General features: G+C 51.0%; 1 protein-coding gene across 3 annotated transcripts in view; it reads right to left on the reverse strand.

Annotated features, from left to right (window-relative positions):
- The window catches only part of A2ML1 (alpha-2-macroglobulin like 1), a 57,269-nt gene that overhangs the window by 37,343 nt on the left and 7,273 nt on the right, over positions 1 to 12,653 (reverse strand). For 2 of the 3 annotated variants that reach the window (XM_019544144.1, XM_019544142.1), the window contains exons 2-5: positions 5,649 to 5,887; positions 5,087 to 5,270; positions 1,434 to 1,587; positions 1,024 to 1,076 (exon numbers count right to left, since the gene is read on the reverse strand). In XM_019544144.1, coding sequence (XP_019399689.1) covers positions 1,024 to 1,076; positions 1,434 to 1,587; positions 5,087 to 5,270; positions 5,649 to 5,713 — 456 coding nt within the window. In that variant the 5' untranslated portion in view covers positions 5,714 to 5,887. Of the gene's footprint in view, positions 1 to 1,023; positions 1,077 to 1,433; positions 1,588 to 5,086; positions 5,271 to 5,648; positions 5,888 to 11,918; positions 12,581 to 12,653 lie in introns of those variants that run through there. The other variant, XM_019544143.1, reaches the window with a different exon arrangement.

Here is a 12,653-nt window from a genome sequence, read left to right on the forward strand (position 1 = left end):
GCATTGCAGGCTCATGTTCATCTTGTGGTCAATGATGACCCCCAAGTCTCTTTCTTCTGTAGTGCTATCCAATGTAGCACTGCCGAGCCTATAAGGAAGCTGCAGGTTTTTCCTCCCAAGGTGGAGAACCTTGGGGACAGGGGGAGGTGCACCTGTGTGTGCCATCATACCCCCTCTGGCTTCATGCAGTGAGCTTGCTGCGCTCTGTGGCTTGTCAGCAGAGCTTCCAGCAAGACCCAGGGGGTGAACATAGACACCACTCACTTCCCACAGTGGCAGGGGAAAGGGAGAGTGTGGAGCATTCACCCCCTGAGTTCTGCTAGCAGCTGCAGTGACAAGCTGGTGAGCTCAGAGAGCCAGAGGGGGATGCAGCCGCACCCCCTGCACCATCTCAGTAGAGGCCACAGTAGGAGCCTGACTGTTCCACAGCACTGACCCACACTGGCCCCTCCCATTCCTCTTGAGGCCTGGGAGCACCCAGCTACTGATCCAAGCCTTTTGTCAGATCTCCTGATGCCATCCCCACATCTCTCCACAGCCTCCAAAGGAAGCTGATTATAGAAGCATTAGAAAGTAGCTGAGGCTCATCTGCCTTCCTCTGTCTCCTGCACAAGTTTCCCAAGGGCTTGCAACCTGCTAATCATTCTGCCAGTCTCCTGGGGAGCTTCAGGTGCTTTGGTTTCTGGGAACAGCTGGCCACAATGCTTAAAGAGCAGGGTGCACTAGCAGCTCCTAGGAACTGCCTGATCCTGGTTTGGAACTGAGTCTGGGCTGGATTATAACAAGATGGAAGTTTATAGAAGAGACCTGAGGTTTTCCCCTTCTCTGAAACCCAAATTCCTGCAGCTACTGCAAGGTGCCAGGCTGGCAGTGCTTCCAGAGTCAAGCCACCTGGCCCAAAGACAAGGGTGGATGGCAGGGGAACAACAAAGCAAGGTCTCCTCCTGCCTACTCCTTATGACCCCCATCCTCCTCTGTACTCTCCCTCTTCTTCCATCTCCCCCTCCCTGCAGCTGTACTCACCACATCATTCAACGGGATGAAACTGCTGTTCAGAGTGACGATGCGGAACCTCACTGCAACGGGACAAAGCACGTTAGCAGCTCTCTGCTTGATCTCCATGCACAGCTATCAGTCCCTCCCCACTGGCCTTGGCTGCACACAGGTTTGAGGCCCCCTATCAGGCTGTTACCTGAATCATCATCATTTCTTCCTCATAAAATAGCTGGGAATATAACAGGCCTTAGACAGGTAGGAGTAAGGAAGGGAGTGGAAAGAGAAGAAAAGGAGTACGTGAGCTCAGGAGATGGGGGTTGGGGAGAGAGGTAGTATCTGTCATTTCAATACATTTGTTCCATGTGGTTTTGAGATGAAGGCCTGTACACACACCCAGATACCAAGTGAGCAGGTCTCTACAACACCTGGCTCCTTACCCAGCTGGCCTGGAGTATAAATGGGCTTGTCCGTCTGCACAAAAGTACCACTGTTGATGCTCTGGATCAGGACTTGTTTCTCATCTATCTTATTCTCATCTACAAACATCTGGATGTGGACAACTTCCTTCACGCCCCCTTCAGGAGGTGGGACCTGGGCCACACAGGAAAAAAAACCCTCTGGTTAACTCCTGCCCAAATCAGGTATTCACGTGATCACCTGATGGATGTGGGCACGTAGCACATTTGCTCTGGAATAATTTACCCTGGATTTTACTCTGTAGCAAAGAGCTGGCTCACAACCCGCCCTCCCAAACCCAGGGCTCAAAGTAGGTGCTACTGCAGCACCTGGCCACTAGGTGGCAAAGGAGTCAGCATGCATTGAAGGGAAGTTGTGCCTGAATGAAGCTGGCAATATCAGTGGACACAGAGAATTACAGAAAATTAGGGTTGGAAAGGAGCTCAGGAGCTCATCTAGTCCAACCTCCTGCTCAAAGCAGGACCATCCCCAACTAGATCATCCTAGTCAAAGCTTTGTCTAGCCAAGTCTTAAAAACTTCCAAGGATGGAGATTCTACCACCTCTCTGGGTAATATGTTCCAGTGTTTTACTACCCTTCTAGTGAGCAACTTTTTTCCTAATATCTAACCTAAGCTTCATGACAAAAACACCAAGGTAATGTTCTCCAGTGGAAACTTACTTCTGACTTTCTCAGAAGCAACTTGAGGCATGAGAACACCACTCTCTCCAGTGTAATTACTGTATCCTCTCCGCTTCTCTTCCATTGTAACCTGAGAATACTCTGGAGCAAAAGTGTGTCTTACACCTACACCTATACTTCCCAGTAGTGCACAGTTCATGGGAAAATAAGAAACCTACTACTAGAATGCCTAGCAAGGACCAAGGAGGCCGGTGTTCTTGGAGTTCAGCTGCTCCAGTCCTCTCCACCCCTCATCCACATGCCCCAGGCAACCAAGGTTTGCGCACTGTGAGTGACCACTACCTAGGGCACTGCTTTGCTGTGCAGCTGCTCTGTGTAAGCGATGGAGATCACAGCTAGGGAGAGGCAGTTTGGCATGAAGAACAGCAGCCTTGTCCTTTGGTGGCTGGCACAGCACTGAACAAAGCCTTGTTGGGGTACAAGCCCTTGGTGTTCCTTTTTCTATTGTTTCTCCAGGTATGGTAGAATTGCATTCTTCTTCATTTCCTCCTACACCCGCACTGAGTCAATGGCTATAATCCCATTGTCTGATATGCCTATCTGTCATACCCAGAAACTGTTCACTTATAAAACAGGGGCTTTCAACTTTTTTTAATAAGTGTACCCCTTCTGACTCAAAGTTTCAACCCCTGTATGCCCTTATATTTTTTTCTTGTTTATAAAGGGGCGGGGACAGGGACAGATTGAGGCCTCCGTGGTGAGAGAGGGCATGGAGCTGGGGCAGACGCTGCACAGCCAGGGCAGGCACGGGGTGGAGCTGCTAGTGGCTTATCTGGAGGGCAGGGCAGCTTTTGCCACTGTGTGCACCCCAGGAGGACATGTGGGATTGGCGGGGGGGGGTGGTATATGTCCCCAGATCTGTATGTGGGGCCAGCTGGGGCTGAGGCAGCACCAGGCTCTTCCTGGCAGGGGGTCAGGCCAGGCTGTGGTCAGGGCAGGCAGCAGCAGCACTGGGAGTGGAGCTACAGGAAGGGCTGCAGCAACTCCAGAATTCACCATAGCCCCCTCCCCCCCCCAAGCCCCTCCCAGTGCCACCACCACCCGGTCCAAGTGCAGCATGGCTCACCCCCCCTGCCGCTGGGAAGAGCCTGGCACACCCCCAGCCCATAGTGGCAGTCTGCGCAGAGCTGGGGGTACATGCCCCCTATACCGCCCTGGGGGGAGTGCATAGCAGCAGTGCCTGGGAGTGGGGGAGGAACTCATATGCAGTGGCCGCCACCACCACCACCACCACACGCCCCACGCCACCGCCACCTCCACACCATTTTCCTCTGAGGGCTGCTGATGGGCCTCCTGCCCAGCCTGTCAGCAGCCAATTGAGCTGCACACACGTGACCAGCCATGGGAAAGCAGTACAGGCACGGCGGCAGCACGGGGTAGTGGATGGCGGCAGCACGGGGTAGTGGGTGGCAACGGCGACTGCCGTGTGTGAGCCCTGCAGTCTGGCAGTGCCTGTACAGCCTGCAGAGGGATGCCACTGCTCTGGCCCCCCCCCGGCCCTGCTCCTGGAAGTGGGCACAGAAGCACACTGCCCCCTTTGCCCCCCATTCATACCCTCACTACTCTCCAGGAAGGAGGTGGAAGAGAATGAGCTGTTGGGGGGGGGAGGGGGCAGGGGAGGTGCTGCAGTGTGCTGTTTGGGGCCAACGACATCTGGTGCGCTGCTCCCCCTCCCTGGGTAAGAGGGGAACAGTGGGAACACGCCAGAGGAGACACCGTTGCTGCACCCCAGGGCACTCTCCATCCCCACCCACACATACCCCCTATGACCTAAGTACCCCTGGGAGTATGCATACCCCCAGTCAACAACCCCTGCTATAAAGCTTTTACAGCACTTGTTGAGAAGTCCTGCCATGCTCAGTCCTCTGCATCCATCCCTGCACTGTGTGCACATGGACACAGGTGCTGCCATCGGGATATGCTGTACCAGCAATGATGATCCTGTAGTTCCCCAGACCCCAAGAGATCACGGAGGTCAGTCGGTCCAGGCACTGCCTAGATCTAAGAGGTGCTGTTCCTACAGCAGCTGAACATGGACCCTGCCTTGGACATCAGGACAGATGTGTATACACAAGGAAATTATTGACGGCCCTTTTTGCTGCTCCCACAGTCATGTGGGGAGTGAGGGTGTACAACCAGGTCACTGCAATCACACCTATGTTTTCTAGGTATGGCATTCATGAAGTAAATGGACAGGGCCCCCAAGGAGCCTGAACACTATGCATATGCAGAGCGTAACCAGCAGCAAGCTATGACCCCTCTTCCAATGAGAATGTGAGACCTCACACCTGGCTGCAGAATTACTGTAGGCCTTCTACATGGGTGCTTATTTGCCCCTACCCTTCAGCTGGGGCGGAGCACCTTCCAGATGTGGATGGCAGCAAGGTCTGCCTCAGCAGGCAGGCAGTCTGAGCAACAGCTCTTCTAGGGCCAGCCCCTCTGCCCGCTGGACAAATACCCTGCCTTGGGCCACTGCCACCTGCCTCAGCCACCCCTGGTGTTTGGGGTGGCCCATAGGACCCAAGTGGTGCTAGGCAATCAGCCTTCCGTTTGCATAGCCACTCTCATCCTTTGCCTCCTGCTTTGCTGTCTCCCCTGCTGCTGTAGGTGGGTAGCAGTTAGTAAAAAGAGACCAGTATCTGCTTGCCTGCTCCTGCCTGCACTTTTCCCTCTGGCTCCTATACTCTCTTCCAGGCCCAGGAGAGCAGGCCAGGAGCTCTCAGCACCACTGACATAAACATGGATGTGTGAACACAAAGGTTTGCACCCAGTCATGCAGCCAGTGCAGTCATGCCAGCAGACACATCCCCATGGGAGCAGCAGCAGTGAGAGAGTTTCCCTAGTACGTCTGCATCTGACTAAATGTCTTTGTGAATCAAGTCCTCTTCACTGCTGAAGCTGCCCTGCCTGTAGCACCCTGCCTGATCCTTACCTGGAAGCTGAAGCACTTGAACTGTCTCTTATCCCAGGTGAACCCATCCAGCAGCTGGTAGGTCTTGACCTTGGTCTCCAGAGTGATGTTGAGCTTCAGGAGCTCCTTCGTAGCTCCCAGGTCCATGCACAGTCTCTCCGTAGAAGGGTAGGTCAGCTGTACCGGTAGCACCACCACATAGCCCCTGTGGAGAGAGGGACACAACTTGAGTGGAGGTTGGGTTAATCTAAAAAGGTGCGTTTTTGCAGTCAGGGGACCGGTTCTGGGATGGGCTGATAATGTGCATCATGAGGACCAGCCCAGCTTGACTGGCAGCATGAGAGCATGCAGGACTGCTGCACACAGAAGCTTTACATCCTTTCACGTAAGACTGGCTGAGTCTCGCATGCAAGGGTGGGAAGCCTCTGTGTAAAGCAATTGTTAATGCCTCTGGCTACCATATGCCCTTCCCCCCCTACACATGGCCCTGCTCCTCCCTCTCTCCCTCCCTCAAAACTGCCCTCTCCCTCCTCCTTTCCAGGATTGGGGAGTTGGAGCCAAACCCTTCCCCTCTGTGACTTACGGTACAGCATTGTATGTAGTGGCCCATTGGAGCAGGAAGGCCAAAGCACCAAGAAGAAGCCACATCACTGCAGGGCCTTTCTACAAAACACCACTGCAAGCGGAGCTACCCAGACGTATCTGCTCTGGGACTCAGGGTGGGAAAAAAGCACAGACACAGTGCTGCTTGTCTTCAGTGCTGCGGTACCAGTTTTATATCCTTGCCAAGTTGCTGGTGGTATGCAGTCCACCAATCAGGGCCTGCACCAGGGTGGGGAACAGAGGGAGGAAACATGCACAACCTGTGAAGGAAGCTGGCTCTGGTATGCTGAAAAAGTCACTTGAATTCAAGTGCTCTTCCCTCCCCCCCCCCTTGCAAATCTGATCAGGATCAAAGCAATTATGTACAACATTCAAGTGCCCAATGCCTGAGTACATCCAGTGCGTGCATGTGAGTCACAGAGTAAGCACTCTTCTGTGTACACACACACACGCAGAGTAATTCTACATACACAAAGGGACAAGGCAGTTTCTCCCCCTGATCCAGAGGCAGAAAGGAACGCAAGCCTCCTGCCAATATGGCAAAAACTTCCTGCACCAGTGCACTGAAAGCCCCTGCCACAGGGAAACAAACCCTCCAGGATGGCCTGGCTCTCAAGTTATAGCTCCTCAGCCAGTGATGCAAAGAATGTCGGAGGCCAGTGCTGTAGCAACCAAGTTTGGTGCCCGGGGAAAAGCCTGCAACAGCAGCCCACTCTTGCCCTGCACACAGATCTGGGGGGCACATGTCCCCAGTAGTGCACGCAGTGGCGGGGGCTGCCCTTCCCCTGTCCCCACCTCCCTGCCCCCCCCCCCCCAAAAAAAAAACAAAAACAAACTGCTTATGGCTCCATCCCATGCCCCACCTCCGCTGGGTAGCACCTGTTGGTACCCCTTTGCTTCGGCACCCAGGGCAGTCGCCCTGCTCGCACCCCGCTTGCTATGGCATTGCTGGAGGCACCAAACCAAAACTCTTGCTTAGACACCCAGGTACCAGTCACCACAAAATATAACATAGAAAGTAAGACTCTTGCTGAGAGCTCACACACCAGGTCTGCCCCCAGACAGCAAATTCTGCTGGCATAACTTAGCCCTGACTGCAGCTCCACTGGGGGAGCAATGGGTGCCAAAACTGCAGCATAGTCAAGAGGCAGGCTTTTTTTACCGCCTTGTCATCTAACTTTGCCTGGAGCAGACATATACACCTGTGCCAGCCTAGATGTCACAAGGCCTGGGTTCTGCCTGTAGAACAGCTTTCATTCCTGATGGAGTTGCTCCAGTACATTTGCTAGTATAGCTAGGAGGTTTGCTAGCTTAGACAAGACCCAGCTAGCCACCTATAGCTTCTGAATGTGCCCCTGCCACCCAAGAGCTAAGGCATACTGGCTAGGACAATGATTGTCAGTCAGTGTACTAACACACCCTGGGGTACCTGGAGATCCTTTCAAGTGTGCAGACATGATTAACAAGATAAACTCGGAAACTTCAAACAGGAATCTTTAAAGACATTCTGACCTGCTGTGGTCTTCTGAGTTCTTTGCAACAGAAGAATTACTCTTTTCTTGTTCTGTAGTCAGAAGGCAAGTAAAAACTAGGAGCTGGCATTTTCTAAGGGGTGCCTTGGATCTACTGAGGGGTGCCTTGAGTCTGTTGAGAGGTGTATTGAGCCTAAAAAGGTTGAGAAGCACTGGCTTAGGAAGTATTACAGCTGGCAGAAACCTGACAAAGAGACTAGTTTTCCCAAGAGAAAACCAAATGGCATACAGCAACTTGGGAGTTTCCAAACAAACCAGTTTTGAGATATGATGGGACAAAAATGTTCCATGGAAAATGCCTAAGCAGTGAGATCAATTTATTACTTAGGAGCTTTGTGTGTCACCACCTCCTTATCTGATTTCCCTCTAACTTCCAAAGGAAAATCAGCCCTAGCCTACGGGTTTGGTTTGGTGCAGTGGAGCAAACATGGAAAACTTGCCTCTGCCTGTTAGTGATGATTCCACATGTGCCAAGGGACTGAATGTAGCTTCTCAGAGGCAATCCGGCCTGCCCCTGTGGAAAAGGAGAGGGCAGTATAAAAAAGTGGAACAGGACTGTGTACACAGCACCAAATCCCTCAACCCAGAATGCTCGACTCTTTCCGAAAAGAGAAAGTACTGGCTGGAATGACTCAGTCCATGGAGAAAAAACTGCAAAAGCATTTGCATAGTGTTGAGACAAGAGCAGGTGGGAAATGTTTTCCATTACTCCGAGTAGTGACCTATTTCTACAGCTGATCTAGCAACGAAGGTCTGTCAGGTTTTATCGCTTGCTTAGCTTAAGGAGAAAAAAAACCAAACATGGCTTTGAGTGCTGCGTGCAGGGAAAGCTGATGTTTCTACCGTACCAGCAGGAAGGATGTTTGCGAGAGTCCGGGAATCGAAAGTTTCAGACCGACGTGCTCCGTGGGCCCCTTGGCTGATACACTGCAGATCCTCTTATGGCTGGTCACAGGTTCTCCGGAGGATTTTTTGCATATTTTTTAGCACAATGTCTACAAACAGCTGCCGAGTCCCAAACACTCATAAACCCTTGGAAACCTGGGCGGTCTTTGGCTCAGTCACCAGGAAGCTTCTTTTTCCACACGTTTGCTCACATCTGATCAACAACATGAGGGACGCTAATGGTTTTCCAAAATAAAAGCCCTACCTTATGTATTGTTCAGCTCCCATCTCCTCTCAGCAAACTTCACCTGCAGGAGAGCAGGGGCTGGGAAGCTTCTCCTGGTGTCTCACAGTGAGTCCTGAGAGCTCAGCAGTAGAGCAATACACTGTAGGAGACCCCACCAGAGAACTGAGTACATTAATTCGGGCAAATATTATGGTGCACTGTGTCAGGGAGAAGTCTGCAGTGGCTGGCTGCATGCAAAAGAATCACTTCAAATGCACTACAGCCAAGCCCAGAGCAGGGTAGGGTCTGGGGTCTCTGTGTTAAATGGAGATGTGGCCAGTTAGCAGCATTCTCACTGTGATTCCTGTCCAAGACGGCAGCTTCACAGAGGAGGGTAAGTTACCTGCCTAGTGCCTGCACCTGCTACTGCAATCTACTACATTAAAGCTGAGCTCCAGCACTCTGGAATACACCTGGAGGATGGGCAGAGCCAGTTTATGCTGGTAAGGGCCCAGCTGTCACTGGTGCTATGGTGCAGCTGTTCTGAATGATGCTCACAGTTCACGAGTGCTTGTGCCTAACATGTGTCACACTCTCCCCTCACAGTACCTCAGCTTGTCCCCTGTTGAACCTCCAGTCTCCTCCCCATCCCTGCTGTTGAACCAAAAGTCAAATCTTAACTCTTTCCATGGCTTTTTAGGATGCTCTGGGATATTTAACTCCAGTGCAGTGATGGAGTTCAGTTTTGGATTTTATCAGACATTTGGCTTCTGAGTTGAGTATCCCATCCCTCTATACCAGTGCCCCAAAAGAGAGGGCTGCATCCCCTATGCCCCCCACCTCCTGAGTCATCCCTGCCTCTAACCCGCAAGTCCTGACAGTAATTGGTGCCCTAATGATGAAGAATCATCTCTCTTTTGACACTCACTGTTTCATTTCTCGTCCCCACAAGAAGTATCTTCTGAAATTCTTGGCACTGTCTGTAAAATACCTGGAAGGTCTGACTGAAGCAATTTCCTTTTTTTTTTTCCTCCAAGTTGTATACATTGATTTGGCACTCAGATTCCTAAAAGAATTGCAGCCACTTATGAAGTCACATCCTTTCCCTCCCATGGGGCCTATGAACAATTGTTCCCTGTTCTCCATGGCTATATTCAGTCCTAGTTTATATATCCTAAGTCATAATATAACCAACACTTCCTTTAGAAGGAGCACTCCACAATGCAATCAGTATAAACAATATGATCTGTTTTGGCAGATTTGCTTGGGGATTCCAGGTCTGGAGCCTGCAGGGCAGGACTAGGGGCTGCTGGCAGAGTTGTGTGGGAGCTCGAGACTGGGATGGCAGGGGATGACAGCATGCTGTCTTCCTGACATGGCCCACAACCTTGCAGCAGTTATGAAATGATGGATGAGGTGCACCCCAAGGGCCAAAACTGGAAGAGGCCAAACTGTATTGCTCTGAAGCCATGGCTTCTCAAAATCACATGGAGAACATGGATGAGGAGCGCAAGAGCTAGCAGACCTGTTACAGTATTTTTGCCAACTGAGAAACAGTTTGAGTCCCTGAACCATTTTGGTGGGTGCATTTAATCCACTGTGCCCTCCCACGGGAGAATTGTTTATTTCTAAAACAGTTCCTGCCCAAAGCAAAACTCACCAGCTGGCCAGGCAGAACAAAGCTGTTGTGGGTAGCTAAGTCCCAGGTCCCTTCTGCAGGCCCAGTCTGACCTTTACACAGGAGCTCCCAAACCAGAGTAAAATGCCTCGTGCTAACCTAGGAGAGATCCCCAGACTCAGAGCTTGCACATAGCATTTCCCAGTCTGAAAGGGCCCACAGACTACAAACCATGCACTGGAACATTTGCACAGATCCATGACAGGGCAGCAAAGAGGTTGCAGCCGCCTTTACTTGATGATATTCTGGAGGTGAACAGGTATGTGTTGTCATGGCCAGCTCTAAGGCACCTACATAGCACCTTACTTCCTCACTGAAAAGGGTCCCCCTTCACCCTGCTTGGAGGGAAGGAGACTTAGGGGCTTGCAAGTCCTTTTAAATGCAAGAGGCTGGTGACTTTCAGCTCTACATATCTCTAGTGGTGCATAAGATGCAGGCTCATCAAGCCCAGTCAGTCACTGTCTTTCTGTTACAGAGTCTGGGGCCCACAGAGAAGGTGCACAGCAGACAGTCCCTGGATAGGGAAGGGGGTGGGAAAGAGGTGATGAGGTACAGTTCCAGGTGGATAGAGGATGTGAGGTGCTGCAAAGCATGGGTAGCTCTACAGGGAGTCAGGAGGCAGTGTGTATTTGAACTTCTGAAAACCAGAACCAGACCTATTTGGGTTACCTGAGGCCTATCCCATCCAGGCTTTCTCACAGCCCTGTGCATCATTGGAAATGAAGAGCAGGCAAACACCTCATCCCCCACCTCCTTGCTGGTAATGTATGTGATACCTGGCTGTCAGACTGTTTGCCCAAAACGAGTTGTTTTGCTCCTTATAGGCAGTAGGGAAGATGTACATGTACAAGGGTCAGAAAGCTGACTAGTGGGATAGTCTTGAAGAGGTGGAAAATGGGACAGAAACAGGGAGTCAGTGGACTTAGAGCAGGACAAGTTGGAAGGGATGGAGCAGAAGGAGTTCAGATTGAGGAAAAAGGGTAGAAGATAACCTCAACTAAAACCTGGTATTTTCAAGCGTGGAATGGAGCTCCAGATCCCCACACCTCACTGTTGCTCTGCTATCAGCAAATAACTGTGACAGCCCTGGCAAACCAAGTGCTTCCTTCCTCTCTATGACCCTTATATGGATAACAGCCAACTACTGCTGCTGTAAGTTATTTGGTTAGCTCATGTGGCAGCGGCCTGTGCATGATGGCTTCCAACCTTCCTGGTGACTCACGTCCATATCCGTATGATACCGCATAAGAGAATTTCTGTTTTTCAGTTTTGCTTTTTTTCAAATCTAGGAAGTTGCAGCCAAAATCTTGGAAAGAAGTCTTCTGCATCACACCCTTGAGAGTTAGGGAATACACAGGCAATACTAACTCTGGAAAACTGGATTTTGTTCCCCTTGGATCTATGCATAAGACTGTCTTTAATTCACCTGTCCCATGCTATTTTTTCTATCCTGCTCTAAGGTTGCTATTGAATGATGCTGCTAGCAAACTGCTGGCCTTGTTTGTTGCAGAAACTGGAAGGAGGGCAAGAGCACAACTGTAAGAAGAGAGAGGACACTTCTATGGTTAGATAAGCTTCATAGTGACCTACAGCAGTGGTTCTCAACCTTTTATGTACCGGAACCCATTTGTAAACATTGATGGCCAGTCCCGGCCCAGTGCCCCTCACTCCTGACCCAGTGTCCCTGCCCCCAGCTCCATAATATGTGGGGCAGAGGGTGGGTGTGTGGGACAGGGTGGGGTATGTGTGGGGTTCCAACCTGCAATGGAAAAAACCCTGGTTTCCCACATTTTTCTCCTTAAAAGGAAAATCTAATTTTTAAAGTCTGTTGCTCCATTTTTAAAGTTTGCTTGCAACCCTCTCAAATATCCTTGTAACGCACTTTTCAGAAACAACGACGTAGAGAACTCACGTCCGTCCCTGCCTTACCTCAGATATCCTGTGTGGTGTGATGATGCTGAACAAATCTCTCAAACCAAGCTCATTACAGGTGTCCACTGTTTCTCTGGATGCCCAAATTAAGATCTTGCTGTCTGGTCTGCAGAAGCGCTGTGTGCCCATAGCAGCAACTGAACTGCTGCTTTTTGAACATATGGAGAGTGCTGTACAGTGTGAAATGTGCCAAAAAATCATGCTGCAGGGTAGCGGGGGACAACCTTTTTGGCAAGCGTGCCACAAATCAGCCCCTCACCTTCCTCGAGCCCCCCTCCAATCCCCTTCCCCTGTCCAATCTGCTGCTTTGCTTTCTGCCTCCTCCTCAATCTGCTGCATACCCATACCACTTGTGGCACTGGGACTGCAAGCTGGCTACCCCTGTTCTAGGCAACCCAAATTGGGTACACAAAATTAGTGTATTCTTTTGACTGAACTTCTTGGTGCCCCAATCCCGTCTGTGAAATGGGAACAAATTGAATGTTATTAGTAGATGTTAAGAGTTATGAACCAAAAAGATGACAAAGCCAGTAGGGAAATACCGAGCGTCTGAGCAAAGGACTAATATAAGAGGGATGGGGGTGAGGAGGGGAATGCAACTGGGTTACAGAAAATACAATGCTAGCCTAGTCTCTCATCTTGCCAGGATTCTGGCTGGGAAATTGGCTCCGTGGTCGGACCCAGAGGATTATAATTGATGGCAGTCACTCATCGTGGTGCCCTGTGACCAGT

The sequence above is a fragment of the Crocodylus porosus genome, unplaced genomic scaffold, assembly GCF_001723895.1.
Source record: "Crocodylus porosus isolate Cpor-Errol unplaced genomic scaffold, CroPor_comp1, whole genome shotgun sequence".
In the NCBI taxonomy this organism is placed as follows: Eukaryota; Metazoa; Chordata; order Crocodylia; family Crocodylidae; genus Crocodylus; species Crocodylus porosus.